Raw genomic sequence first — 26,301 nt, forward strand, 5'->3', positions numbered from 1 at the left:
CACAGCCCGATCTCTCCCCCCACTCAAAAATCCGCTCCCCCCAGAGATGTCCTTCCTCCCTGTACCCCTCCTAAGCCCCCCCACACACACACACACACCCTTTCCAGGTGAGACCCACCCCAGTGCCACCTCCCTCTCCTGGCTCAGAGCCCCCCATCTCCTAGCAACCCACCCCACTAACTCAGGAACAGCCCCCCGTCTCCGAGCAGTCCCCTCCCTGCTCATGCAGGGAGCCCCCAGCCCCTGGGGGGTGCTGTAGGAAATGGGCTTCCCCCTGCTGGGTGTACTTGGAGGGAGGGGGAGCTAATCACACACAAACGGGGACACAGCCCTGGACTGCACCCATTCCCCCCCCCCCCCCCCAGCAGGGACACAGCCCCTGGGCTGCAAAATCCAGACTGGTTCAGGGAGGCAGGAATGGGACATGGGGCCTGTCCCCTTTATGGGGTGCCGGTTCCCATCCGGCCCCAGGGCAGGGACTGGCTGGCCCAGGGGGGCAGGAATGGGTCATGGGGCCGGTTCCCATCCGGCCTCAAGGCAGGGACTGGCCAGTTTGGGGGTGGGAGCTAGGAGGCCTCCAGTTCTCTAGCACAGCCCTTCGGTCAGGGTTGGATGCTGCCTCCTGGCGGGGTAGAGGGGCCAGCGAGCCGAACCGCTGATCCCCCCCAGAGCTGATCAGCCAGGCCAGCCCCTATGCCTTCCCCTCCCTCCCCTTCAGCAGCTTCCCTGAAATAGGCACCCGGGGGTCCTGCCCAGGGCCCCGGCAGTGAGGGATGTGGGGGGGGTGGATGTGGGGGTCCCTGCCCTGCACTCTTGCAGCATGGGGGGGGCAGGCAGAAGCACAGATAATTGTGCAAGAGTGACCCTGTGTGTGCAGGTGCCCGCTAACCCGTGTGCTGGTGAGCCCGTGGGTGTGGCAAGAGGTGTGAGTGTGTCTGCTCACTAGCCTGGGTGACAGCACCTGTGTGTGTGTGCACACAAGCGGGTGTCAGCGTGCCCCGGGCGGGTGTCAGTGCGCATGTGGGCGCTGGCAGGAATGGAGGGGAGCGGGTGGGAGAGGACATGCTTGTGGATGGGGCCCTGGCCTGGCTGGTTTGATCCCTCGCTCCCTGGGGCCCCACAGCAAGTCACTGGGGCTCTCTGGACCTCAGCCCCCTCCCCCTCTCTCTGGGGCCCCACGCTTGGTCTGTGCGAGGGGGTGGCGGGGGTGAAGGCACAATAGGTGGGCAGGAGGCAGGAGGATCCCATCCCCTCCCCCCTCAGCGGGGCCACGCACTCACCTGGAAATGGCCTAGTGATCACGGCGGCCCTGTGTGCGAGTGAGTGTGTAGCCATGCATGAGTGTGCGTATTGCAGGCACATCTATGTGTGAGGCTGGGCACGTGCGTGTGACTGTGGGTGTGCACGGACACGCCTGCCACCTGGAACACCCTCTTCATCACTCCCCAGGCCCGTCCTGGCCCAGCCCCAGTCTCACCATCCAGCCCCCGCTCGATGCCATCGCCCTTTTGGTACCGTCGCACACCACCCCCCGCCCCCCCGGGGCTGGCTTCAAGCTGCCCCCATGCGGGAGGGGCAGCTCCCCACAGACCTAACCCTCCCCCCAACCCCCCACCCGAACCTGCCTGCCCCAGCCTCGGCCGCGGGGACGGACACTCCACGATCGCCCAGTTCCGCTCACGCCCTTGGCAGCTCCTGGCACCAGCCGGGTGCTGGCCCCCTGGGCTGACCCAGCCCGGCTGCTCTCGGGCTGCCGGTGCAGCAGGCTCAGCCTGTCCCGCTGCCCCAGCAGCGCTGCATCGGGGCCTTGTGCCCCCCGTCTGTCTCTCTGTCTCCAGGGGGCCCTTGGCCTGGCCTTACCCTGTAACCACTGGGGCCAGGGCTTTGCTCTGGGTTTGTGCCTCGCCTGGTGCAATGGGGCTGGGGTCCCCGCACCACCCTAATACAGCTAGCAAATACCAACACCCTGTGGGGCGCACAGCATTCGGGGGGGAGAACAGCCCCGCCCTGCAGCTCCCTGGCCCGAGCACCAGAGACACCCCGGCTCCCTGGAAATTCATCGGTGCTGCCCCCTGTGGGAGGGGTCTGAGACTAGAGCCCCCTTGGGACAAGCCCCTGCTGCTACGAGCCATGCCGCAAACGGGGCCTCGCCCAGCTCCTGGGCCCCAGCCCAGTGCTCCCGCCATTCCCTGCACGTGGGGGAAGGAGACACGGGGGGGGGAGAAATGGGGGGGATGAACAGGAAAGCCGCCGTGCCCAGGAGACTCCAGCCCAGCCCAGCCGAGGTATATCTGGATCCAGAGCTCCCCACCCGAGCTATAATCAAGGCTCTGTAATTAAGCACTTCCCCTAGGAGCCAGGGGCCCAGTCCTGAGGGTGGTAGGCGGGAACAGATGGAGAGAGAGCCTGAAAATAGAGGGGGAAGGTTGGAGGTAGGCTGGGGGGAGGGGACACCGGGGGGGAGGGGCAGGCTGAGGGGGAGCAGAAGGGGGTTGGAAGTGGGGGATCAGAGGGGGAAGTTGGGGAGATGGAAGGGGGGAGCAAGCTGGCTGGGAGGAGGAGACAGGAGGGAAAGGATAAGATGTGGGGGACAGGGGCTGGCAGGGGAGGGGGCCGGTTGGGAGGGGCAGATGGGGGTGGGGGGCCAGTGGGGGAGGCAGGGGGAGCCCCAGCTGTGGCCCAGGGCCAGGTCTCTGGCTCAGGCCAGCCCCACCCCAGCTCCCGCAATGAAAGGTTCCCCGGTAATTGCAGCCTGGCTCAGCCTGCCCCAGGAAGGCTCCCAGAGCCACCCACATCCGCACAGGGCTGTATATACCCTCGGCCGGGGGGAGGCATGGCCCAGCGGGGACAGCGCTAGGTTGGCAGTGGGACCCACCGAGCACACGGGGAGCTGGGAGACTGAACCCCGGGGCTAGGGGGATCCCTCAGGGGAAGGCTGGACCCTGGTGCCCTGGGTCCCACCGGCTGGGCCCAAGGGCTAGTTGGTTCCTGGTCTGCCAGGGTCAAAGCCCCGCTGGCCTCTGCCGGGGGCTGTTTGCACCGCTCGCCCCCCCGGATGGGGGAAGTGGGGGGTTGTGGTTCGTGGCTGGGCCCTGGCCCAGCAGCCAGACAGCCGGGCCGTTCATGCCCAGCACAGAGCTGCCTCTGTCCGCCCTGCGGATAAACACGGCACCGAGACGCTGCCCAGGTTCAAAGGGGCCCTGGTGCAGCCCCCGCCCTGCCAGCTCCCAGCCACGGGGTGGGGCTCTGCGCTGAGACGGGGGGGGGGTGCCCACGGTAGCCTGGCTGGGAACAGGACCCCCACTGTCCATGAGGCAGGGAACGTCCTGCAGGGGGCGGGGCCTGCGTGGGAATCGCACCGCTGGCCCGTGCGCACCTGTGTGCGTTACACTAGCGTGTGCGAGGGAGTTGTGTGTCTGGTGAGGCACGTGTGCGCATGCGTGCGCCTGCCCACAGCTGGGCGGATTTGTGATGGCCAGTGAGTTTCAGAGGCCAGCTCCTCCGTGCACAAGTGTGCACTTTGCACCAACGCCTGCTTCTCTGTGGGCACGCTGGTTTGTGCATGTCTGCACTTGTTTCCAGGGCTCCCGCCAGGGTGGAAGTGGGGGGGCTGCAGTGCTGGATCTCCCGTAACTGAGGGCCAGATGGGGTCCCTGAAGGGGGGGCAGCTGCTTCTGCTGGAGTCCTGTCTTGGGTCCCCCCCCACCCCACCCCAGCTGCCTCCTGCCCCCCAAGGGGACACATCATCAGGGGGAAGGGGACAAACACCAATAACCCACAGACCCCCCCCCCGTCTAACACTCACCCCCACAGATGCTGCTCCCCCTCCCTGGCTATTTTGGGAGATGGGAGTTTGCTCTGGGCTGGGACTAGAAATAGACACTGTGGCCAGAGGGGAGGCACCACGCCCTGCCCCCCCGCCACTGCTTGCCTTGATCCAGCCCCAGGCCCAGGGACTGGCTGGCTGGGGGGGTGGAGCCGGGGGGGTGAAGAATGGGACACAGGGCCTTTCCCCTCTAGGGGGCACCTGGGATCCAGTGTCACCCTCTCCTGCAGGAGTCCCCCACCCGCCTCTGAGCCAATAATCCCCCACCCCTCAGTATCCCAGCCCCCTAACCTCCCCTGCCCCTCCCGCCCAGGCAATATCCCAACCCATCCCCCCACACACACCGGGGGGAGAGTTTAGAGCCCCCAATTCTGCCTCCTCCCCCCAATAGCTATCAGAGCTGGGGGAGTGGGGAGTCAAAATAGACCAGAGGGGCCCAATCCCCTCCCCAGCCACTCTCTGGGCTGGGGAGGAACAGACGGGGAGGGCCCGATCCTGTCCAGGCTGCTCTCAGGGCTGGGGGGCAGGGGGAACAGACCAGAGGGGTACAATCCTGCCCCCAGCCAGCCCACTGGAGCGCGGTCTGCTTGGGGTCCCCGGCCCGGAAGGTGAGCTCAGCTCCGGGCACAGGACAGCTGAACAAAGCCCCCCTTGTCCGCCCCCCCCACCCGGCTCAGACAAGCCCCATTGATGAGACGCAGCGGGGTCACCTCAGGCCACAGGAAGGGGTGTGTTTCCTAGTGGGGGGAGGGACCCCACAGGGACCAGCTGGCTGCAACTTCACACTCCCTGCAGCGGGACCCCCCCCCCCTCGCATAAGGGCAGGAGGAAGGGGGGGCACATGTGGGGAGGCTGGGTGCACGAGGGGGGAGCAGGGTGGGTGGAAAGGACTCAGCTGGGGGGTCACTTGTGCAGGGGGGTCACTTGTCCCTACAGCGGAGGGGAGGTGCCAGGGGGACCCAGCTGTGCAGCAGGGATGGGGGGGGTCAGGTGTCCCTGCAGTGGGGGGTGGGGGGAGCTGTGCAGGGATGGGGGGGTCAGGTGTCCCTGCAGCGGGGAGGGGGTGGTCATGGGGGGCGCTGATCTCTTGTGGATAGAGATGGAGGCCGCAGCTTGGAGGGGGGAGGGCTCTGTGGTCCACACAGATTGGGGAAGCAAGCGGGGGGGGGGCAAGGGATGGTTCTGTCTAGTCTCCTGCCCCCCACATCCCTCCTGGATTGTCACCCTGGCGAAGGACTGACACCCCCCCCCCAACAGTGTGAATCACCCCAGAACTGTCCCTCCCATCCCAGCCAGGGGTCACAGCTGAGCCCCCGGCAGAGGGACGATCTCCCCCACCCCGCCCTGCTGAGCAGGAGAGTCACTGAGGGACCCCTATAGCCCCCCTGGGTCCCAGTTTGAACCATCCTCCCTCTGGTCTCCTCTCCCCCACCCCATCCAGGGTTCAGGTTTGGACCGTGCCCCCATCCCCAGAGTTCCCCTCCCCTCCCCCCCCGCCACCTGGTCCAAACTTTGACCATCTCCCCCACCCCCCGCCCGCCCCCAGGGGACCAGTCCCCCCACCAGGTCCCTGTCCCTGCCCCCACGTCAGAGAAACGTCCCTTCCCAGGGTCCCAGTCCCCTGCCCCCAAAGGTCCCAGTCTGCACGGGACACCCCCCCAGGGGCGCTGGCACGTCACCACCAGGGGGAGGCGCTGTCCGTGGTTGAGAAGCAGCAGCTTTAATCACTGTAACTCCAAAGCAATGGGGAGGGGGAGGGGTTAATAATAATAAAAGCGAAAATAACTGGGGGAGGGGCATGCAGGGAGAAGGGCAGAGCGCAACGGGGGGCGCTGCTAAGGCAGGGCCCCCACCCAACACATCCCTCCCCCCACAGCAACTCAAACAAACTGTCCAAGCAGGGGGGCCTCCCAGACCCTGCAAACGGGGAGGGGGGGGTGAGACATTCCTGCCACCCCCAATTCACTGGGGGTCTGAGCTCTTGCTCACAGCCACAGACACCACCACCCCCCAGAGGCTGTAGGACCTACAATAACACCCCACCCACACCCCCGTGGGAGAGCTCATGGTCAGTGTGGATGGGGGAGGCTGCAGTCTGGACTCCGGAAGGCCGGGGGGTGGGGAGGGCCTGGTACCTGCTGCATAGTTTGAGGTGGGGGAGGGGCACAGGGTGTCGATTCAAAGTGCTAACCGGGTGCCTGAGAAATGGGGGTTCGGGGGGTCGAGCGGGGCACAATCTCTCCTGCGATTTCAGTGTGATCTGCCCCGAAACCCCCAAACAGGGATTGCCCCTCCCCCGGCAGAATGGCAAGGAGGCGGGGGGGGGGGTGGCATTGAGAACTAATGACAGACATGAGCTGGCCCCCACCCAAGAGTGACTTCCCCCACCCCACCAGGGCAGGTAACAGCCCCCATGGGCCCTGGGGGTTCAGCGCTGACACAGATGCCCTCTCCTCCCACCCCAACAGTGCAGGAGTCTCTCCACACACACCAATTCCTCACAGGAGCACTGGAGGGGGATTTCGCCAGAAAACCCCCCCAGACAGGAAAAGGGGGCCATGCCAGACAGGGGAAGGTCCCCCCACAAGGTGAGGGGCGGGGCCAAGCTTCCCACACCATGGGGGGGTCCCACTGCCCTGCAGAGAATAGGGGGAGATGGGGGATTATTTTACAGTGGGGAGTTTGGGGGGGCTCCTCCCACCCCCCTACCTGAAATCTCTAGCTTTGCTGCCCCCCAGCACACCGATACTGGGGTGCCACAGCACTGAGGGAGCCTGGTAGGTCAGCCCGGGGCACCCCACTACGGACGAGGGACCTGGGGTACCTCCAGAGGGTGCCAGCAACTGGGGGAACGAGGTACACCCCATAGCCCACCCCTGGGGAGCGGTCTGGGGCCACCCCAGTTCTAGGCAGGCACACAGGGTACACCCGACGGAGCTCCCAAACCAGGGATGGCGAAAGGGGGTATGCCCAGGGGGCCCCAACACGACAACTGACAACACTACCCTCAGGGCCTTCTCCTGGCAGCCCCCCAATAAGAGTCCGCAGCCCCCCAGTCCAGTGGTGGGCGCCGGGGAGCCGCCGCGGGCTGCGCCACTCTCTGTGTGACCGGCCGGGGGCTCAGGACAGCTGGTGGGGGGCCTCCAGCATCTCCATGAGGAAGGTGTCAATGGGGGTGTCTCCGATGAGCTTGAAGAAGAAGAGGTGCTCCAAGCACTTCAGCCCAATGGAGCGCAGGGCCGGCAGGCGTAGTAGCAGCTTGGCGAACCTGGGGGCAGGCGGGGGGTTAGATGGGGAGACCCCTCACCCACTGCCCCAGAACCCCCCCAACTTCCTGTACACACGGCACCCTGCACCCCCCACCAGTGCCCCAGAAGCCCTCACGCTCCCCGTACACACGGCACCCCCCCCCAACATCCCCACAACAGCCCATGCTTTGCTCCTCCCCCACCACGGAGAACCCCTCCGCACTCCACCCAGACAGGATGCAAACCCAGCCTTCCCCAGAGAGAACCCCCACCCCCCCCACACACACGCACGCACGCCCCCATGCCAGACAAGCTATGGGTCAGGCACTGTGAGCTGGCACCACCTAGTGGCCACCTGCAGCATCTACCACTCCAGGCACAGAGCTCACCTTACTGACAGCAGCAGCCCCGGGTTCAGACACCTGGGCGTTGGCCCATGCCCCCAACACCATCTCCGGTCTCCCCTCCTTCCTGCCCCTCCCCGTACCTGCCCTGCTGCTCGGGGTACTTCTGTTTGCAGTAGGACTCCAGAGAGGCGTAGACCTTCTCCCGCAGCAGCTCCACCTCCCCAGGGTTCGACAGCCCCTTGGCATCTGTGGGGGGTCAGCCCTCCTGGGGTCAGCGCCTACACAGCCTTCCCTGCCCCTCCCCCAGAGCTCCACACCCCCAGGGCGGGGGGGCTGCAAGGTCACAGGGTCAACAGTCCCCAAGGTGATAGGGTGGTGGACAACTGGGGTGAGGGGGGGTCAAAGGGTCCCTTACCAGGGTTGTAGAGGATGATGGGGGGAGGAATCCCTGGGGATTGGGGGGTTCTGGGGAGGTCCCTTACCCAGGCTGAAGAAGCTGGAGGGGGGAGGTAGCACCGGGAGGTTGGGGGAGGTCCTCAGGGGGGTCCCTTACCCAACGTGGGGGCAGGCAGCGCAGGGGAGGTTTAGAGGGTCTCAGGGGGGTCCCTTACCCGGGTTGAAGAGGATGATGGCCCGGAGGCAGCCGAGCTCCGTCTTGTCCATCCGCATGTCCCGCATCTTGGAGACCAGCTCAGTCAGCACCCTGGCGGGGAGCAGCACACATCAGTGGGCACTGGGGCAGGGACGCCCCCGCCACTGAGAGCTCAGCACGGGCTCCCCTGACCCCTCCTGAATCCCCACACTACTCCCTGGAGACCCTGTCCCCATCTTGTTGCTGTGCCCCATGGGAACCACAGCCTCCTTGGCAGCCCTGTGCCCCCCGGTAAGCGCAGCTCCCTTACCAGTGCTGTGCCCCCTGGGCCCCTGCCCCCCACCTGTCGAAGATGGCCCCCACGCCGGCGCTGTGGGCGCTGTTGCGATGTACATGCAGCCCCGTGGCCAGCAGGATCCCGTCCTTCACCGAGATGGAGCGGTGCGAGAAGGACGCGATGAGCAGCTCGTTCCAGCCTGGGGTGCAGGGAGAGTGGCTGAGAGCCAGACCGGGGATGCCCCAGATCCCCTGCACCCCACCCCCCGGAACCCCTGCCCTCCCCACAGCTTGTGCCCAGAGCCCCCCCACCCCGATCCCCTGCCCTCCCCACAGCTTGTGCCCAGAACTGCCCCCTTTGTGAGGGGTGAGGGGAATCCACCCCACCCGCCACGTGACTTAAGGGCAAAGCCAACCCAGTTCCACTGGCAGTCACCCCACCTCAACAGGACCCCTGTCCCCAGGAGCCACAGAGCAGAGGGGACAGTTTGGGGTCCCCTCCTTCTCTAGGGTCCAGCCTGAAACCGTGTGCACTAAAGCCCCCTTGTCTCACTCCACCACCCTCTGCCTGAGGGCACCCCCAGGGAGGCACCCCCCCCAGCAGCAGGACTTCCCGCCCACCCCCCCGTCACTCACCCGCCCGCAGCAGGATGTCCCACCCCCGCACCCCAAGTCACTCACTCACCCGCCCGCAGCAGGATGACCTGGTCGTCCAGAGGCAGCTCAGAGAAGTGGGGGATGCGCTTGGCCCACTCCACCAGCGTGAAGAGCTGCTTGTCGGCCGCCTGGCAGATGTTGGTCACCGGGTCATTCGGCTGGGGGGGAGGAGGGGGAGGGTCAGAGACGGGGGGGGGGGGTCAGATGCAGCCTCCTCCCCCCCATCGCAGCCTCTGCTCTCCCTCCCCCCTTCCCTGCCCCCCCCAGAGACCCCTGCCGCCCCCCCCAGAACCCAGCCCCACCCCGAGGACCCCCCCTTAGAATCATAGAATCTTAGAATATCAGGGTTGGAACGGACCTCAGGAGGTTCTAGTCCAACCCCCTGCTCAAAGCAGGACCAATCCCCAATTAAATCATCCCAGCCAGGGCTTTGTCAAGCCTGACCTTAAAAACTTCTAAGGAAGGAGATTCTACCACCTCCCTAGGTAACGCATTCCAGTGTTTCACCACCCTCTTGGTGAAAAAGTTTTTCCTAGTATCCAACCTAAACCTCCCCCACTGCAACTTGAGACCATTACTCCTCGTTCTGTCCTTACTCCTTGTCCTGTCCTCTTCTACCACTGAGAATAGTCTAGAGCCTTCCCCAGAGCCCCTGCCTCCCCCCCACCCCAGACCTGAAACCCCATGCCTCTGGAGCCCCCTGTCCTCCCTGGACATGCCACTTGCCAGGGCCCGGCTCCGCCCCCCTGCCCCGCTCACCGAGCTGCCCCCGGTGCCAGAGCCGTCAACACTTTGGTCCGATTTCTGCTCCACGGCCAGCTCTGCCTCCAGGATCTTCTCCACCGGCATCTCCTCATTCGCTCCCCCTGCGAAATCCCCCTCGCCGTCCTTCTCCTTCCCCCGCTGCCGCTCCTCCTGCACCGCTGGGTGGGGGGGATGGGGGACACACACGGGTCAGACACGGCACAGACCCCCCCCGACAACATCCGCCCCATCCCCTGCTACAGCTCCTCCTGCACCACTGGGGAGATACCAGGTCAGACACGGCACAGACACCCTCCCCCTGCCGAAAACGCCCTCCCCACTCCCTGCTGCCACCCCTCCTGCACCACTGGGGGGAGACGGGGACAGGTCAGACACAGCACAGAACCCCCACTGACAACGCCCTCCCCATCCCCTGCTGCCGCCCCTCCGGCACTGCTGGGGGAAGAGACCAGGTCAGACATGGCACAGAATCCCTCACCCCCCAACAACACCCTCCCCACCCCCGCTGCCACCCCACATCTCCCAGAGGGGGACCTTCCCATCAGGCATTTCTGGTAGCAGCAGTACTGGTACCGGCCCTGCCCCCTCTCCCTATGGCCCCGCCCCATGCTGCGGGCCCCGCCCCCCAGGTGGGCAGTACCTTCCCTCTTCATGCCCGTGGCCAGGCATTTCTGGTAGCGGCAGTACTGACAGCGGTTACGCTGGCGCTTGTCCACGATGCAGTCCTTGTTATCCCGGCACGTGTAGGTCAGGTCCTTGCGGATCGTGCGCTTGAAGAAACCCTTGCAGCCCTCACAGCTGTACACCCCATAGTGCTTCCCTGAGAGGAGGGGGAGAGTCAGGGAGACCCCTGGCATCCGGGCCCCCAGCCCTCCGTAACCCACTCCCTTCCCAGAGCCAGGGATAGAACCCAGGAGTCCTGGCTCCCAGCCCCCCCTGCTCTAGCCCACTAGACCCCACTCCCCTTTCACAACTGAGGACAGAACCCAGGCTCCCTGGCTCCCAGTACCTGATGATCTGTCCCCACAGATGGCACAGAGGCGCTTCCCCGGCATCATGCCACCGTGGGGGTGGCACGGGAGACCCCGCACACCCAGGGGGGGCTTGACGTCTTCCGAACTGCTGACTGAGTGCATGCCCGACAGGTTCACAGTGGAGTTAATCTAGGGGCAGAGAGATGGAAGATGACCTGGCTACCCTGCAGTGCTCCGGGGGAAGTCGGGGGAAGGGAGCATGCCCCACTCCCCAGTCCCTCCCCTCAGCTCCCATCCCCTCACGGGTATCAGCTCCCCAGAAGATCACGCCCCGGTCACCTCTAGGGTTCAGCCTTTCCCTCCCCTTACCCCTGTGGCGCCTTCCCTATTTTATCCACTTACCAGCTCACTGGCTGTCCGTCCACCCACACTGGATCCTGACTCCCCTGCCTCCAAGGAGACCATCCCCATAACTCCCAACACTCTCCCCAGCGCTCGGCTCCATGGTGCTGCGCCCCCTTGGGGAAGCCCCCAGCCCCCCTCAATATCCCACCACAGCATCCCTCAGCTCCCCAACCCCCACCAGATCTCCTCTGACCCCGGGGGAGGAGCCACCCTCCCCCTTACCTGGGGACTGCTTACGGGGCCATAGCCGCTGGAGGGCGTGGCTGGGAGCCCTGGGGAGCCTAAGGACGAGCTGATGACAGGGAATGGCGAGCCCAAACTGCTGACGGGCGAGTTGATGGAGGAGGTCATGGCCGAGCTGATCATGGAGGGGTGAAGTGGGGCCGAGAGCTCCGGTGGGGGTGACGAGCTCAGAGACGAACTGTCGGGGCTCCTGCAGTCTTGGGGGGAAGAAGGGGATTAACTCATCAGCACAGCAGCCCCCAGTACCTAGCTGGAGAGACGGGGCGGAGACGGGGCACAACCAGTACACACCCCCTGGCAATGTGGCGCCCCTGTGCGTCCGGCTGGGGAGATGTGCCCCCCCCCAGGGAGACGGGGCACAGCTGAGACAACCCCCCCCCCCCAGCATGGCACCTCCTGGTGCCCGGCTGAGGAGACAGCACAGCCAGGACATCCCCTTCCCTCCCCAGGAGCGTGGCACCCTGAGCGCCTGGCTGGGGAGATGTGCCCCCCCTTTAGGGAAACAGGGGACAGCTGGGATAACACTTCCCCCCGCAGCATGGCGCCCAGTTGGGGAGACAGGGCACCTAGGGCAGGACTCCCAGTAACATGGCGCCCCCTGGGGTGACAGGGCACAGCGGGACCCTCCCCCCGCAGTGTCTCGACCCCTAGGGAGATGGGGCACCAAGGGCAGAGCCCCCAGCAGCATGGCACCTCCCCCTGGGGTTACTGCAGGTCAGCCTCTGCCCAGATGCCTGCACTTCCCCCCCCAAGCTATTGCACAAGAGCCCAGCGAGCACATGATCACCCCGCCCACAACAGGCACCTTGGGGGAGGGAGGGGGGCCAGGAGTGGCCCCCAGAAGTGGCCCCCGCCCAGCACTTTGGGAATGGCCCCCCCACGCACTTCCACCTGCAATCCCTGGGCAGCTCTCGGCCTGCCAGCGCGGGGGGCTACGTGCTCTGGGGGGGACAGGTCTCCCCCGAATCCCACGGAGAGGGGCAGCCCCCCGCCTCGGCCAGGGGTCTCTGGGACACAGGACCCCCGCGCTGGAGGAGGGACCCCCGAGAAGGGCTTGCCTGGGCCCCACCGCCGGGTCTCCCTCCCCAGCGCCCCCCCCCGTGCAACCTCCCAACCCCACCGTTTTCCACCCTGGGCCCCCCCACCCGCCTGGCCTGACGGGCAGCTCGCGGGCAGCCTCGCCTCCGCCCGGGGCACCCCCCACCCTGGGGCCTCCCCCCACGACAGGGCCGGGGCCCCCGTTACGTCACAGCCCGGCCGCCCCGCGGGGTGTCTCGGCCCCCCCGGCTCACCGCGGCCGCGGTCTCCCATCCCGGGGCTCCCCGCTCCGTGCCGGGGGGATCCGGGCCTCAGACCCCCCCGGGCTCCGGCCTGATCCAGGCTCCGCCACCGCCTCCTGCGGGAGCCGAGCGGACCCACAGTGCACCGCGGCCGGGCCCAGCCGACCCAGCATGCCCCGCGCGGGGGCCTCCCCGGCCCAGCATGCACCGCGGCCGGCCCCAGGACACCCCGCGCGGGGGACTCCCCCGCCCAAATTGCACCGCGGCCAGGTCCAGCATGCACCGCGCGGGGAGCGGGGATTCCGGCCCATAATGCACCGCGCGGGAGGGGGAACCCGGCCCATAATGCACCGCGCGAGGGCTCGTTCAGCCCATCATGCACCGGGGCGAGACTATAAACCAGCCCACAATGCACCATTGACCATCCACGAGAACCCGCCCCCTCCGCCTTCCCGGCATGCAACGCTGTGAACCATAGAGACGGGATTTGTTCCAAACAGTCACTGTGACCGATCTATCGCCTCCCCCCCCCAGCCCACTTACAATAGAGAGGGGAGAACATTCTAAACTGTCCCCGTTGGTTGCTACCACACCACTGGGGGGAAAGCGCTCCGCCCTAAACAAAGATGGCGCCCGCTAGTCGGGCTTCAACCCGCCCCGCACAAAGATGGCGCCCCCATGGTAATTATCCGTCTCGCCGCCTTCACCATCTTTGTGAGGGGCAAACTGGCGGCCTGCTGCGGCCTCCATCTTTAAGAGGGGCGATGTGACGCTCTATGGTGGCCGCCATCTTTGTGAGGGGCACTGCCGGCTCGTGGGGGAGGGGGTGGACGGGCCTGGCGATTGTTCCCGCGAGATTTTGTAGGGGGCGGAGCCTGGATGCCACGTCGGGTCTGAGCCGGAGCTAACGGAGCCCAGTGACGGTGAGACCCGCCGGGGCATAGAGACGGGGGAGGGGGCTAGAGGGGCCGCGTGGACCTGGGGCTCGGGAGCTGGGAGGACGGGGCCCCTGGGCCATAGAGAGGAAGGGGCCGGCGGCTAGAGCGCCCCTTGGGTCGGGGGCTCGAGGGGCCCCGCGGGGCCTGGGCGCGGCGGCCGGGGGCGGGCCTGGGGGGCTGGCGCGGCCGGTGGAGGGGCCGCTCGGAGGGACAGTGGCCATAGAGATGCGCGGCCAGAAGGGCCGCTGGGGCGCCCCGGGCTGTAAATACCGTGGGGGCCTGAGGCGCCGCCGTGGGGCCCGGGGCCGGCAAAGCGGGGCCCGGTGCGGGGGCCTTCCCGGGGTTCGCCCGCTCAGCGGCGCCTTGCACGGCCAGGCCTGATCCGCGGGCGGTGAAACCGGGGGTACGCCGGGCCCCTGGGCCGCCCTGCCCCGCCGATCCCCGAGCCGCTGAGCCCCGTGTCCCCGCCGGGCCCCTGGGCCGCCCCGCGCCCGGGAGATCCCCGAGCCGCTGAGCCCCGTGTCCCCGCCGGGCCCCTGGGCCACTCCGCGCCCAGGAGATCCCCGAGCCGCTGAGCCCCGTGTCCCCGCCGGGCCCCTGGGCCACTCCGCGCCCAGGAGATCTCCGAGCCGCTGAGCCCCGTGTCCCCGCCGGGCCCCTGGGCCGCCCCGCGCCCGGGAGATCCCCGAGCCGCTGAGCCCCGTGTCCCCGCCGGGCCCCTGGGCCACTCCGCGCCCAGGAGATCTCCGAGCCGCTGAACCCCGTGTCCCCGCAGGGCCCCTGGGCCGCCCCGCGCCCGGGAGATCCCCGAGCCGCTGAGCCCCGTGTCCCCGCAGGGCCCCTGGGCCGCCCCCCCCCCGCAGATCCCCGAGCTGCTGAGCCCCGTGTCCCCGCCTGGCCCCTGGGCCACTCCGCGCCCGGGAGATCCCCGAGCCGCTGAGCCCCGTGTCCCCGCAGGGCCCCTGGGCCGCCCCCCCCCCGCAGATCCCCGAGCCGCTGAGCCCCGTGTCCCCGCCGGGCCCGTGGGCCGCCCCGCTTCCGGGATTTCCCGGAGCCGCTGAGCCCCATGTCCCCGCCGGGCCCCTCCGCCGCCCCGTGCCCAGGAGATCCCCGAGCCGCTGAGCCCCGTGTCCCCGCCGGGCCCCTGGGCCCCCAGCCCCGCACCCGGGAGATCCCCGAGCCGCTGAGCCCCGTGTCCCCGCCGGGCCCCTGGGCCGCCCCGCGCCCGGGAGATCCCCGAGCCGCTGAGCCCCGTGTCCCTGCCGGACCCCTGGGCCGCCCCGCGCCCGGGAGATCCCGGAGCCGCTGAGCCCCGTGTCCCCGCCGTGCCCCTGGGCCCCCCGCCCCGCCGATCCCCGAGCCGCTGAGCCCCGTGTCCCCGCCGGGCCCCTGGGCCGCCCCGCGCCCAGGAGATCCCCGAGCCGCTGAGCCCCGTGTCCCCGCCGGGCCCCTGGGCCCCCCGCCCCGCCGATCCCCGAGCCGCTGAGCCCCGTGTCCCCGCCGGGCCCCTGGGCCGCCCCGCGCCCGGGAGATCCCCGAGCCGCTGAGCCCCGTGTCCCCGCTGGGCCCCCCGCCCCGCCGATCCCCGAGCCGCTGAGCCCCGTGTCCCCGCCGGGCCCCTGGGCCGCCCCGCCCCGCTGAGCCCCGTGTCCCCGCCGGGCCCCTGGGCCGCCCCGCGCCCGGGAGATCCCCGAGCCGCTGAGCCCCGTGTCCCCGCCGGGCCCCTGGGCCCCCTGCCCCGCACCCGGGAGATCCCCGAGCCGCTGAGCCCCGTGTCCCCGCCGGGCCCCTGGGCCGCCCCGCACCCGGGAGATCCCCGAGCCGCTGAGCCCCGTGTCCCCGCCGGGCCCCTGGGCCACTCCGCGCCCAGGAGATCTCCGAGCCGCTGAACCCCGTGTCCCCGCAGGGCCCCTGGGCCGCCCCGCCCCGCAGATCCCCGAGCTGCTGAGCCCCGTGTCCCCGCCTGGCCCCTGGGCCACTCCGCGCCCGGGAGATCCCCGAGCCGCTGAGCCCCGTGTCCCCGCAGGGCCCCTGGGCCGCCCCCCCCCCGCAGATCCCCGAGCCGCTGAGCCCCGTGTCCCCGCCGGGCCCGTGGGCCGCCCCGCTTCCGGGATTTCCCGGAGCCGCTGAGCCCCATGTCCCCGCCGGGCCCCTCCGCCGCCCCGTGCCCAGGAGATCCCCGAGCCGCTGAGCCCCGTGTCCCCGCCGGGCCCCTGGGCCGCCCTGCCCCGCAGATCCCCGAGCCGCTGAGCCCCGTGTCCCCGCTGGGCCCCTGGGCTGCCCCGCCCCACGCCCGGGAGATCCCCGAGCCGCTGAGCCCCGTGTCCCCACCGGGCCCCTGGGACGCCCCGCGCCCGGGAGATCCCCGAGCCGCTGAGCCCCGTGTCCCCGCCGGGCCCCTGGGCCGCCCCGCGCCTGGGAGATCCCCGAGCCGCTGAGCCCCATGTCCCCACAGGGCCCCTGGGCCGCCCCGCAGATCCCCAAGCTGCTGAGCCCCGTGTCCCCGCCTGGCCCCTGGGCCGCTCCGCGCCCGGGAGATCCCCGAGCCGCTGAGCCCCGTGTCCCTGCAGGGCCGCTCTGGGACCGCCGCCAGCCCTGTGGCCCTGCAGCCCTAGATCGGCTCCGGTCACGGGAGTGGTTGTGTCGAGCAGGCTCTAGACCCTGCTGCCCCTCGGTGGTTTTACACTGGCCTCTCTAGAGTTTTTTCCACGTTTCTGTGGCCCCTCTACCTCCGCTTGAGGGAGCGGGGACTTGAGGGGATATGTGAGCGTGACGGGGACAGTCATGCTCCCACTCCCGCTTTCCAGCCGTGACAGCAGGATGGTGCTGCCTGGATGGACGCAGGGCAGAGCGGGACTCTGTGGCCCAGTCGCCACCGTGATGGTCTGTGCAGCGCTGATACAGATCACTTGTTCGCATGAGGATCTGCACCACGGGCACAGCCACGAGGATCTGCATCACGGGCACAGCCACGAGGATCTGCATCACGGGCACAGCCACGTCGGGCACAGCCACGAGGATCTGCATCACGGGCACAGCCACGCCGGGCACAGCCACGAGGATCTGCATCACGGGCACAGCCACGCCGGGCACAGCCACGAGGATCTGCATCACGGGCACAGCCATGAGGATCTGCACCACGGGCACAGCCACGCCGGGCACAGCCACGAGGATCTGCACCACGGGCACAGCCACGAGGATCTGCACCACGGGCACAGCCACGCCGGGCACAGCCACGAGGATCTGCACCATGGCCACAGCCATGCTCATCACAGCCACTCGCACGAGGACTTCCACGGCCATGGGCATTCACACGAGGACTTTCATGGCCATGGGCATTCACACGAGGACTTCCACGGCCCCAGCCAGGCTGACTTTAGCCACCAGCCCGAGGAGGTCCGTGTTCCGCACTCGGCTGAGGGGTCCCCGAGCCACCAGCAGTTGCCTGGGAAGGAGAGGCAGGACTTGGTCAAGCTGTGGACACACGTGAGTTCCCATGTCAAACGTGGAGGTGCTGCCTTGCACGTGCTTGCACCGGCGTAACCCCCTGACAGTCTCTCTCCTCCCCCCTTCCCCCAACCTCTGCAGGCCATCGGAGCCACCTTGCTGATCAGTGCCGCCCCCTACTTCATCCTCTTTCTCATCCCCGTGGAGTCAAACACTTCCCAGCACCAGGCCCTGCTCAGGCTGCTGCTCAGCTTTGCCTCGGGGGGACTCCTGGGGGACGCCTTCCTGCACCTCATCCCCCACGCGCTGGGTGAGCGGCACACAGACGGAATGGGACAAGGGGCCTCTCGCCTCTCAGGGTCCCAGCTCCAATCCAGCCTGGGGCAGGGGGACTGGCTGGCTCGGGGACGGGGAATGGGATACAGGGCATTCCTCTCTGGGAGGCGCCTGTGGTGCGGCCCATCTGACTCAGGGGGCAGGGAATGGGCTCTCTCCCCTCTCGGGGGTCTGGTCACTCATCTCTGCCCCTTTCCCTCCCCAGTGCCCCATTCCCACCACGTGGAGGGCGGCCATGCCCATTCTCACTCCCCCACGGTGTCGCCTGGCCATGGTCACTCCCACCAAGGTGAGGCCGGGGAAAGTGGGGGCAGTGGGTGGGGGAAGGAAAGCTGGACAGACTGGGGAAAGGGGGCTGTGGTTGGAGGTTTGTGTGGGGCAGCATGAAGGGGGCCCAGAAGGGCTAGGGGTTCTATGGAGAGCTGGAGTGGCTTGTGTCTGTGGCTAGGACAGGGGATGGGGGTAGTGGCTATAGGGGAGGTGTAGTGGACAGCAGGTTAGTGGGTTGGCACTCTTTCCCCCCGCCCCCAAGGACAGCATCCCTGGCAAATGACAGTAGTGGGGCTCTGGTCCTGGGAGGGGGGCTGTACCATGGTGGGGGGAGGCGGGGGCTGGCAGTCTCTTTCACAGCCTGCCCCACATTGTCTCTGCCCCCCAGGGCAGGATCACCAGCGGATGATGGCTGTGGGGCTCTGGGTGCTGGCTGGCATCGTAGCCTTCCTGGTGGTGGAGAAGTTTGTGAGACACATGAAAGGGGGACACGGCCACGGGCACAGCCACGGCGGGCACAGCCACGGCGGGCACAGCCATGGTATGTACCCCACAGGACCCCCATGTCCCAGCCCCCCACACCCCCCCAGATCCCCTGCCCATGGGTAGAGCCACGGTGACACAGCCATGGTACAGACCAGCTGGAACACCCTCCCCCATCTCCAGCAGCCCCTGCTTGTGCCTGTTGTTAGAATCCCAGGTCCGGTTCTGAAGCCCGCAACTCCAGTGGGCTGGGGATACATTGGGGAGGGGTCAGAGAAGAGCCATGAGAGCAGTGAAAGGGCTGCAAAACCTGGAGTCCAGGAGCTCCATCTGTTTCGCTGAATCAGGAGACGGTGAAGGGGTGACGTGAAGGAAATGAACATTTCCGGCCGGGCTCCCCGGTCTAGCCCAGGAAGGTCTAACACCATCCACCGGCTGGGAGTTCTTAACAGGCAGGGGAATGAACCAGTGGAACCATTTCCCGAGGTCCTGGCAGATTCTCCACCCTGGCTGTGTTTAACTCACGGTTGGCTGGTTCTCTCTGAGATTTGCTCTGGGGATTATCGTGGGTCGGGTCTCTGGCCTATGCTGTACAGGGGATCAGACAGTTCCTTCTGGCCTCGGAATCCATGGATTGGAGTGGGTTTGGGAAGGTGTGGGGGGGTGTCCATACAAGGGCCCTGATGGGAGTCTGCAAGTGACTCTAGGGATCAGTGGGACGGGTGCTGGGGGGTCCTGGACCCACACAGTAGTGAGAGTCTTCCTCCTCTCCCTGCACTGTCCCTGGGCGGGCTCCTGGGGGTGGGACTAGAGCAGTCAGCCCTGACCCCCCCCACCTACCTCCCGGTCCACCTGCAGCTACCAAGGCGAAGAGCAGCTCTGGTGAGGAGGACAACGGGCCCCAGGAGAGGAAGGCTGGCAAGGTGCGTGCCCCTGACAAGGCAGCCCCCAAGAAGAGGGGCCAGGAGTCAGAGGAGCGGACTCAGGAATCCGGTAAGTTGTCGGGGGGTGGGGGGGGTGTTGGAGGGAGGGAGCTGGGTCTGTGGGGGGGCACCATGGCACAGAGAGCATCTGGGGAAGGATAAGGGGGGGAGGTGATCAGGTTGGAGGTGTTTCAACTCTTGTCTCCCTCCCCCCAGCAATGAAGGTCTCGGGGTACCTGAACCTGGCGGCTGACCTGACGCACAACTTCACGGACGGGCTGGCGATCGGGGCGTCGTTCCTGGCGGGGGCCGGTGTGGGGGCCGTCACCACCCTCACTGTGCTGCTGCATGAGGTGCCCCACGAAGTGGGCGACTTTGCCATTCTCGTCCAGTCGGGCTGCAGCAAGCGCAAGGTACAGCCCCCGCCCCAGGATCTCTGCTGACACCGCCCCCTTGCTAACTCCTCCCCGGGACCCCCACTGCTGCCTGACCCTGCCCCTATATTCCCCTACTCACCCCTGCCCCGGGACTCCTGCTAAGGCCCGACCCCACCCCCCTGTATTCTTCTGCTGACCCTGCCCCAAACCCCCACTTGCCCCCCGAGTCCCACCAAAGCCCATAGCCCTCCACTGACCCCCTCCCCCATGGTCCCTGGCCCCGCCTATATCCCCAGAGCACCCCCTGTCCCTCCCTACTGCGCCAGCCCCCCCACGTCTAACCTCTGGTCCCCCACCTCCCCAGACTTCCCTGGACCTTTCTGCCTCTCTCTCCCCTTCCCCCCCGTCCCCCATGCATACAGTGAGGTTGTGACAGCTGGGGGCCCCAAAAAACAGGGCCTGCTCCCCCCCATCTGTGACTTTCTTTTCCCCACAGGCTCTGCCCCCCCCATGTTCACAGTGACATGGAAGCTGGGGGCGCTAGAAAGCAGGGCCTACCCCACCCCCTCAGTCTGTGACTCTCTTTTCCCCCCACCCCCATGTACACAGTGACATGGAAGCTGGGGGTACTGGAAAGCAGGGCCTGCTTCCCCCGGTCTGTGACTCTCTCTCCCCGCAGGCGATGAAGCTGCAGCTGCTGACAGCGCTGGGCGCCCTGGCGGGCACGGCCTGCTCACTGCTGGCCGAGGGCATCGGGGAGGCGGCCACAGCCTGGATCCTGCCCTTCACGGCGGGCGGGTTCATCTACGTGGGCACTGTCTCGGTGATCCCGGAGCTGCTGCGGGACGCGGCGCCCCTGCAGTCCCTGCTGGAGGTGCTGGGTCTGGTCTGCGGCGTCGCCATGATGGTGCTCATCGCGCAATACGAGTAGCAGGCCCCAGCGGGGGGCGCCTGGGGGGGGCGGTGGTGTGTGGACCCAGGTGTCCAGGATGAGACTCCATGTGGACTCCAGGGGCAGGGGGTGTGGTGGACCCTGGCATCCGGGACACAGTGGGGAGGGGAGTGGGGGCCAGCTCTGCATGGACCCTGGTGTCCAGGATGGGGGATGCTATGTGGGCTGTGGGGGGGAAGCCACATGAATCCTGGTGACCAGGGTGGGGGGACGTGGACCCCCATCCCAGATGCCTGGGTCCACACAGAGCTTCCCCCCAGGGCAGGGGTGCTGTGTGAGCCCTGGGGGGCAGGGAGGGTGCAGTGCGTGCTGTGGGGAGAGGGTGGCATGGACCCTGGTGTCCAGGTGCTGACACTCTCTGGGATTGGGTGGTGACGTGGACCCCGGTAGCGGGGCTGGCGCAGTGCAGGCTCCGGGGCTGGGTTAGACCTTGGGGCAGGCACCATATAGACTCCAGGGATATGAGGTGCCCTGTAGACGCAGGCATCTCTGCTTGGGAGAGGAGGTCAGCCGCACAGCCCCAGCAGCCAGGGACAGAGGATGGCCCAGACACCAGGGTGGGGGGAATCTCATGGGCCCCGGCATCCAGGGGCATCAGCTGAACAGGGAGTGTGCGAACCTGGGGCGGGGGAGATAATGTGATGCTGTTTGATTTGTTTTCTGGGAGGGTCAAAAACCAAGTCCCTCCCCACCTCCCCGGCCCTGTGTGTCCCCTAGGGGGGCAGCTGGGCCGCCCCTTCCTTTGGAAGGGGGAATTTATGGAAGTGAATCCTCTGGGCCACATCAGGGGTTGGTTTGGAGAAGATGGGGAGAAAAGCCCCTGCCCTCTGGACCATGTGGGGGGCTACATGGGGGGTTACCCAGAATCCTTTGCTTCTTGGACCAGGTTTTATTTGGGTAATTACCCAGAATTCTCCCCCACAACCCACCCTGTGTGGCCCCCAAACCAGAGCAGCTATCCAGGCTAGTTCCATATGGGGGAGCTGCCCTGAGCCCCCCACCACACTGGGGACCAAGGGGGACAGAGTGGGGCTAATCAAGACACTGCTAGGGGACAGTTTCCCGACAGAGGTTATTTTGGAGGGGACTGGGGGTGATTCTGGGGTGCAGGGGCTTTGGTGATGGAGGGGACAAGCAGACCTAGTCATCTGGGGCTGCCGGGTGAGGGGAGGATTGGCATGCAGACCCAGGCATCGGGACCTGGAGGAATTAGCACGAACTGCAGGATCGAGGGGGGTCATGCGGACCCAGGCGTCCGGAGCTGGAGGGTGAATCACAAGCACCCGGCTCGATGGTGTCCCTATTGAATGGTATGTCCTGGGGGAGGGACTGTTAATTGGGGATGACTTTGGAGCCTGGTGGTTGTGGGGTCAATTACTCCCCCGGGGTGGGAAGGAAAGGTTTTATAAGGGGGGGGTGTATTTTTGTATATGATTTTGCTTTTGTATGGGTGGGTTGGGGGCCAGGAGGGGGCAGGGTGGGGCCTTGCAGGACTATTTTGTGGATGATTGTAGCGAAAATTGTGTCATTAATTAACGAATTAAACAATAATCTGAGACGCTGTTGGTGCGAAGTCTGTATGTGCTGGAGGAGGGGGGTGGCGGTACCCCATGGAAAGCAGGGGCCACAGAGTGACCCGCCTCTGCCTGCTCCATCAGGATCTGGCCCTGGCTCCCAACCCCCGAGCAGGGAGGGAACCCAGGAGTCCCGCCCCCTGGGCCGGGAGGACTCTGACCATAGAGTTCCCGCCTAGCGCCGCCGTCCCTGGGGCCCGTCCCCGCGCCCGCTCTGTGGTCCCCGCCCACTGTCATGGCGGCCCCGCTGCGGCTCCGCTCCACGCTGGCCCTGGTGACAGGTGCCCCCAGCAGGGGGCGCTCGGGGGCGGGGCCTGAACCCCCCCATGGGGAGCCAGCCCCCCCCCGGCTACACGAGGGGGGGCTGAGGCGGGGTCCCGGGGGGCAGGGGCACCCCTCCCCCATCCGGCATTTGGGCGGGGGGGGCATTTGGGGGATTTTGAGGCCTCCCTGCGGCTGGGGGAGGTTCGGGGGGGGTTCTGGTCCCCCCACGGCAGGCGGGGGAGGGAGATTGGTATGACTGTCTGCGGGGGGGTGTTTCTGGGGGTCCCTGGAGGGGTCCTGGGTCCCCCCCACGGCAGGCGGGGGAGGGAGATTGGTATGACTGTCTGCGGGGGGGTGTTTCTGGGGGTCCCTGGAGGGGTCCTGGGTCCCCCCCACGGCAGGCGGGGGAGGGAGATTGGTATGACTGTCTGCGGGGGGGTGTTTCTGGGGGTCCCTGGAGGGGTCCTGGGTCCCCCCCACGGCAGGCGGGGGAGGGAGATTGGTATGACTGTCTGCTGGGGGGTGTTTCTGGGGGTCCCTGGAGGGGTCCTGGGTCCCCCCACCCCATCTCTGACCCTGGTTCCCCCCACGGCAGGAGGGGGCAGCGGGATTGGCCGTGCTGTCTGTGCCCGGCTGGCCGAGGAGGGGGCGCTGGTGGCCGTGGCTGACCAGAATGAAGTGGGGGCTGCGGAGACAGTGCGGGGGCTGCCACGGGGGGAGCCCGGCCAGGAGCACAAAGCATTCGGGGTGGACGTCAGCTCCGCCCAGAGCGTGGGGGAGCTCATGGCTCAGATCCAGGTAACAGGGCTGGAGAGAACCCAGGAGTCCGGGCTCTCCCCATTGTAACCAGTAGATTCCTCTCCCCTCCCAGGGAACCCAGGAGTCCTGGCTCCCACCCTGCCACTGGGCCCCACTGCCCTCCCTGAGAACCGAGGTGTCCTGACACCCCACCCCCACGCTCACAAACACACACACACTCTAACCACTAGGCCCCACTGGCCTCCAGAAGAACCCAGGCCCTCTGATCCCGCCCCGCCCCCCCCCCCCCCACACACACACTCTAAGCACAAGCCCCCACTGGCCTCCGGGAGAACCCAGGCTCCCTGAACCCGTGCTGTCCTCAGGCCCAGTTCTCCGCCCCACCCCGGGTCTGCGTGAGCTGCGCCGGGATCACCATGGACGAGTTCCTGCTCAAGCAGACGGAGGCGGCATTCGACAAGGTGCTCCAAGTCAACCTCAAGGTACAGGGGTCTCCGGACGGGGGCAGGGCCCCCCCAGCTGGGATCCCTCCCGGCTAACTTGGCCCCCCTCTCCCCAGGGAACCTTCCTGGTCACCCAGGCTGTGGCGCGGGGGCTGGTGGAGAGCGGAGCCCCAGGGGGGTCCATCATCAACATGGGCAGCATCGTGGGCAAGGTGAGAGCTGTGAGCTTCCTCAGGGGATAATAGGGGCTGTCAGCTTCCCTGGAGCAGTGCCATGGGGGGATAGTGGGGGCTGTCAGCTTCCTTGGAGCAGTGCCCTGGGCGTGATAATGGGGATTCTGAACTTCTCCAGAGCAGTGCCCTGGGGGAGAGATAATGGGGGCTGTGAGCTTCCCCGGAGCAGTGTCCTGTACTCACATATCCCTCTCCCTGACAGGTGGGGAACCTGGGGCAGGTGAGCTACGCAGCGTCCAAGGCCGGTGTGGAGGGGCTGACCAAGACCGCTGCCAAAGAGTTGGCCAGGTGGGGCTGGGCAGTCCAAATGGGCAGGGGAGCAGGCTGCGGGGGACCTGTAGGGCAGGGGGGCAGACTTGGGGGGAGGACTGCAGGGTGAGCAGGCCAGGCTGTGGGTAAAGGCTGGTGGGTGCAGCTGGGGGGCAGGCTGAGGAGGCCTGGGAAAAGTAGGGCAAATCATGGGCAGGGTGGCAGGCTGTAGGGCAGGGGGATGGTGTGGGGGGGCTGTGCTGGGAAGATGGGGGGCTGGGGCTTAGGCTGGGGTGGAGGTGTTGGGGGCAGCTGGCTGTTGGGGGGAAGCAGGCCAGGGGAAGCTGTGGTAACCAGGCAGGGGGGCTGCCCTCTCCCCCATGGTCCCCCCCAGGTTCGGGATCCGCTGTAATGTGGTGCTTCCCGGGTTCATCGCCACCCCCATGACGGACAAGGTGCCTCCCAAAGTGCTGCAGAAGGTAACACCGGAGGGGCTGGGCCCCATGACTCCCCCGCCCCCTCCCTTCAGAGAATCTGCCCTGTATCATCCTGAGCCCCACAATCCCTCTCTGCCCCATAGTCCCCCTCTACCCCGTTAACCACATGCCCAGCCCACCTTTCCCTCTGAAGAACCTGCCCCATATTCCCCCGTCACCCTGCCCCCCACAACCTCCTCTGTCTCATACCTCCCCCAGTGCCCTCCTCCCCACTGAGCCCCACAATCCTTCTGCACCCCTTATTCCTGCCCAGAACCCCCCATTGTTCCACAACCTAGGGGATGGGGGATATTGGGGCTGTGAGCTTCCTCGGAGCAGTGCCCTGGATGGGACTATCTGGGGCTGTGAGCTTCATCTAAGTGGTGCACAGGGAGTGGGGGGTGTGCACTATATCCCCTGAAGCACCCAGCCCATAACCCCTTATTACCCCCTCCCGCCTGCAACACCTCTCCTTCCCCTGCAGATCCCTGCCTTGCCCCCTAGTTCCCCCCTTTCCCCTGGGGTGCAGGGGGGCTCCATGCTCAGCAGCCATCTCTGACCCCTCCCCTCCCGCTGCTCAGTTTGCAGGGATGGTGCCGTTGGGACGACTCGGGGACCCCAAAGGTGAGACCCCCTGACTCAGGGTGCCCTGTGCAGGTGGGGCTGGATCTGTCAGGCATGGGGAGGAGGGGTGTTGGGCACAGTTCTGGGGGGTGCATGTATAGATTGGGGTATTGGGGGGTCGGGGCTGTGCACACTGATTTGGGGTGTTGTACGGAACACTCCCCACGAGGGAAGGGGCTGTGGACCCCACACGTGGGGCTGTTACTGACCCCCCCCCTTCCGCCCCCAGAGGTTGCTGACGTATGTGCTTTCCTGGCCTCAGAGGAGAGTCGTTACATAACAGGGGCCAGTGTGGAGGTGACAGGTATGGGGCGGGGCGGCGGCAGGGCGGGGGAGGCCTGGGAGCCGGGAGGCCTGGGAGCCAGGACTCCTGGGTTCTAGCCCAGCTCCGGGAGAGCAGGGGAGTGGGGTCTAATGGGTTAGAGCAGGGGGGGCTGGGAGCCAGGATTCCTGGGTTCTATCTCGGCTCTGGGAGGGGAGTGGGGGTTAGTGGGGTAGAGACCAACCAGGAGGGATGGGAGGATGGGGTGAGAGACAGAGATGAGGGGAGGGGCAGTGATACAGGGTGCTTGGGAGTAGGGCCATGGGTGGGGGGAAAGCTGGAGGAACAGAGACGAGGGGGGGGGGGGAAACAGTTGCGGGCTCCCTCCTCCATCGGGGCTCCCTCATTCTCTCTCTGTTGCAGGGGGTCTCTTTCTCTGATGGATCTGCCCCCAGCCTCTGGACACACGCCCACCACTGTAGGACGCAGCGATTGCCAAGTGTCCCCGTGAGCTGCCCCCCGGGAAGACCCCAGCCCTGCAGGATCTGGGGAGCAGACCTGAGTTTGAGGGGTCCGGGGGGGCATTATAAAATAAAACACTGATTGTACCAGGCTGATTCCGTCTCCCATTGTTTTCTTCCCTGTTGCTCCCTGGGTTCTACAAGGGGGGTCTAGTGGGTTAGAGCAGGCAGGGGGGGTTGGGAGCCCGGACTCCTAGGTTCACCCCCGGCTCTATGCACTCTGTTCCTCTTTGTGCCTCAGTTTCTCCTCTGTAACCCAGCGACAAATCCTTGGAGGAGGCTGCGTGTGGGGCTGCATTAATGAGTGTTTGCAGCCGCGGGGGGTGGGGGGACCCTGGGGCTGGGGAAAAGGGGAGGGACTGGGACAGGTGGTGGGCAGGGATTCGGGGCCTGGGGGTATAAGAGCTGGGGGAGGGGAGGAGTGGGGATATTGGGGAGGGGGCTGTGGGATTAGAGGACTGTGGGGAGGTGGAGGCAGGGAGTGAGGGGGGCTCTGGGAAGGGGAGGAGGGGTGGGGGAAGAGTGGATTAGGGGGCTGTGGGGAGGAGGGGCAGGGA

At 67.0% G+C, this 26,301-nt stretch overlaps 3 protein-coding genes across 8 annotated transcripts; 2 read left to right on the plus strand and 1 right to left on the minus strand.

The window, feature by feature from the left end:
* Positions 1-5,777: 5,777 nt before the first annotated feature.
* RXRB (retinoid X receptor beta) lies at positions 5,778-12,799 on the minus strand. Of its 2 annotated transcripts, none has more exons than XM_074972097.1 (10): positions 12,626-12,799; positions 11,328-11,530; positions 10,721-10,874; positions 10,352-10,531; positions 9,706-9,869; positions 8,975-9,104; positions 8,357-8,489; positions 8,033-8,124; positions 7,562-7,667; positions 5,778-7,094 (listed from the first exon to the last, which is right to left on the minus strand). In XM_074972097.1, exons 1-10 carry the CDS (start codon positions 12,642-12,644, stop codon positions 6,947-6,949), a joined length of 1,329 nt encoding a protein of 442 aa, XP_074828198.1. In that variant the 5' UTR covers positions 12,645-12,799; the 3' UTR covers positions 5,778-6,946. The 2 variants fall into 2 exon arrangements, with proteins under 2 accessions (XP_074828198.1, XP_074828196.1); XM_074972095.1 differs by having other exon boundaries at positions 5,784-7,094; positions 11,313-11,530; positions 12,626-12,796.
* A 655-nt stretch (positions 12,800-13,454) lies between these two features.
* On the plus strand, positions 13,455-20,367 carry SLC39A7 (solute carrier family 39 member 7). 2 transcript variants are annotated; one of them, XM_074972032.1, is made up of 8 exons: positions 13,455-13,536; positions 16,359-17,037; positions 17,140-17,308; positions 17,540-17,623; positions 17,993-18,145; positions 18,946-19,080; positions 19,227-19,423; positions 20,067-20,367. In XM_074972032.1, the coding sequence occupies exons 2-8, from the start codon at positions 16,372-16,374 to the stop codon at positions 20,316-20,318; spliced, it is 1,656 nt and encodes a 551-aa protein (XP_074828133.1). In that variant the 5' UTR covers positions 13,455-13,536; positions 16,359-16,371; the 3' UTR covers positions 20,319-20,367. The 2 variants fall into 2 exon arrangements, with proteins under 2 accessions (XP_074828133.1, XP_074828132.1); XM_074972031.1 differs by lacking the exon at positions 13,455-13,536 and having other exon boundaries at positions 16,045-17,037.
* A 1,704-nt stretch (positions 20,368-22,071) lies between these two features.
* HSD17B8 (hydroxysteroid 17-beta dehydrogenase 8) lies at positions 22,072-25,834 on the plus strand. 4 transcript variants are annotated; one of them, XM_074970668.1, is made up of 9 exons: positions 22,072-22,194; positions 22,773-22,975; positions 23,302-23,418; positions 23,496-23,591; positions 23,815-23,900; positions 24,256-24,340; positions 24,919-24,961; positions 25,191-25,265; positions 25,647-25,834. In XM_074970668.1, the coding sequence occupies exons 1-9, from the start codon at positions 22,149-22,151 to the stop codon at positions 25,661-25,663; spliced, it is 768 nt and encodes a 255-aa protein (XP_074826769.1). In that variant the 5' UTR covers positions 22,072-22,148; the 3' UTR covers positions 25,664-25,834. The 4 variants fall into 4 exon arrangements, with proteins under 4 accessions (XP_074826769.1, XP_074826770.1, XP_074826771.1 ...); XM_074970669.1 differs by having other exon boundaries at positions 23,302-23,397; XM_074970670.1 differs by lacking the exon at positions 23,496-23,591.
* The last annotated feature ends 467 nt before the right edge of the window (positions 25,835-26,301 follow it).

The sequence above is a fragment of the Natator depressus genome, chromosome 14, assembly GCF_965152275.1.
Source record: "Natator depressus isolate rNatDep1 chromosome 14, rNatDep2.hap1, whole genome shotgun sequence".
NCBI classification, from domain to species: domain Eukaryota; kingdom Metazoa; phylum Chordata; order Testudines; family Cheloniidae; genus Natator; species Natator depressus.

Excerpts from the sequence above, each read along its gene's own strand:
- RXRB (XM_074972095.1), bottom strand. Across the intron at positions 10,875-11,312 it reads GCCCCGTAAGCAGTCCCCAG|ATTAACTCCACTGTGAACCT; the intron begins GTAAGGGGGAGG and ends CTCTGCCCCTAG. Across the intron at positions 9,870-10,351 it reads CACGGGCATGAAGAGGGAAG|CGGTGCAGGAGGAGCGGCAG; the intron begins GTACTGCCCACC and ends CCCCCCACCCAG.
- SLC39A7 (XM_074972031.1), top strand. The coding sequence starts at position 16,336 with ATGCTCCCACTCCCGCTTTCCAGCCGTGACAGCAGGATGGTGCTGCCT. Across the intron at positions 17,624-17,992 it reads CCATGGTCACTCCCACCAAG|GGCAGGATCACCAGCGGATG; the intron begins GTGAGGCCGGGG and ends TCTGCCCCCCAG. Across the intron at positions 18,146-18,945 it reads CCACGGCGGGCACAGCCATG|CTACCAAGGCGAAGAGCAGC; the intron begins GTATGTACCCCA and ends GTCCACCTGCAG.
- HSD17B8 (XM_074970668.1), top strand. The coding sequence starts at position 22,149 with ATGGCGGCCCCGCTGCGGCTCCGCTCCACGCTGGCCCTGGTGACAG. Across the intron at positions 23,592-23,814 it reads TGGGCAGCATCGTGGGCAAG|GTGGGGAACCTGGGGCAGGT; the intron begins GTGAGAGCTGTG and ends TCTCCCTGACAG. Across the intron at positions 24,341-24,918 it reads CTCCCAAAGTGCTGCAGAAG|TTTGCAGGGATGGTGCCGTT; the intron begins GTAACACCGGAG and ends CCCGCTGCTCAG.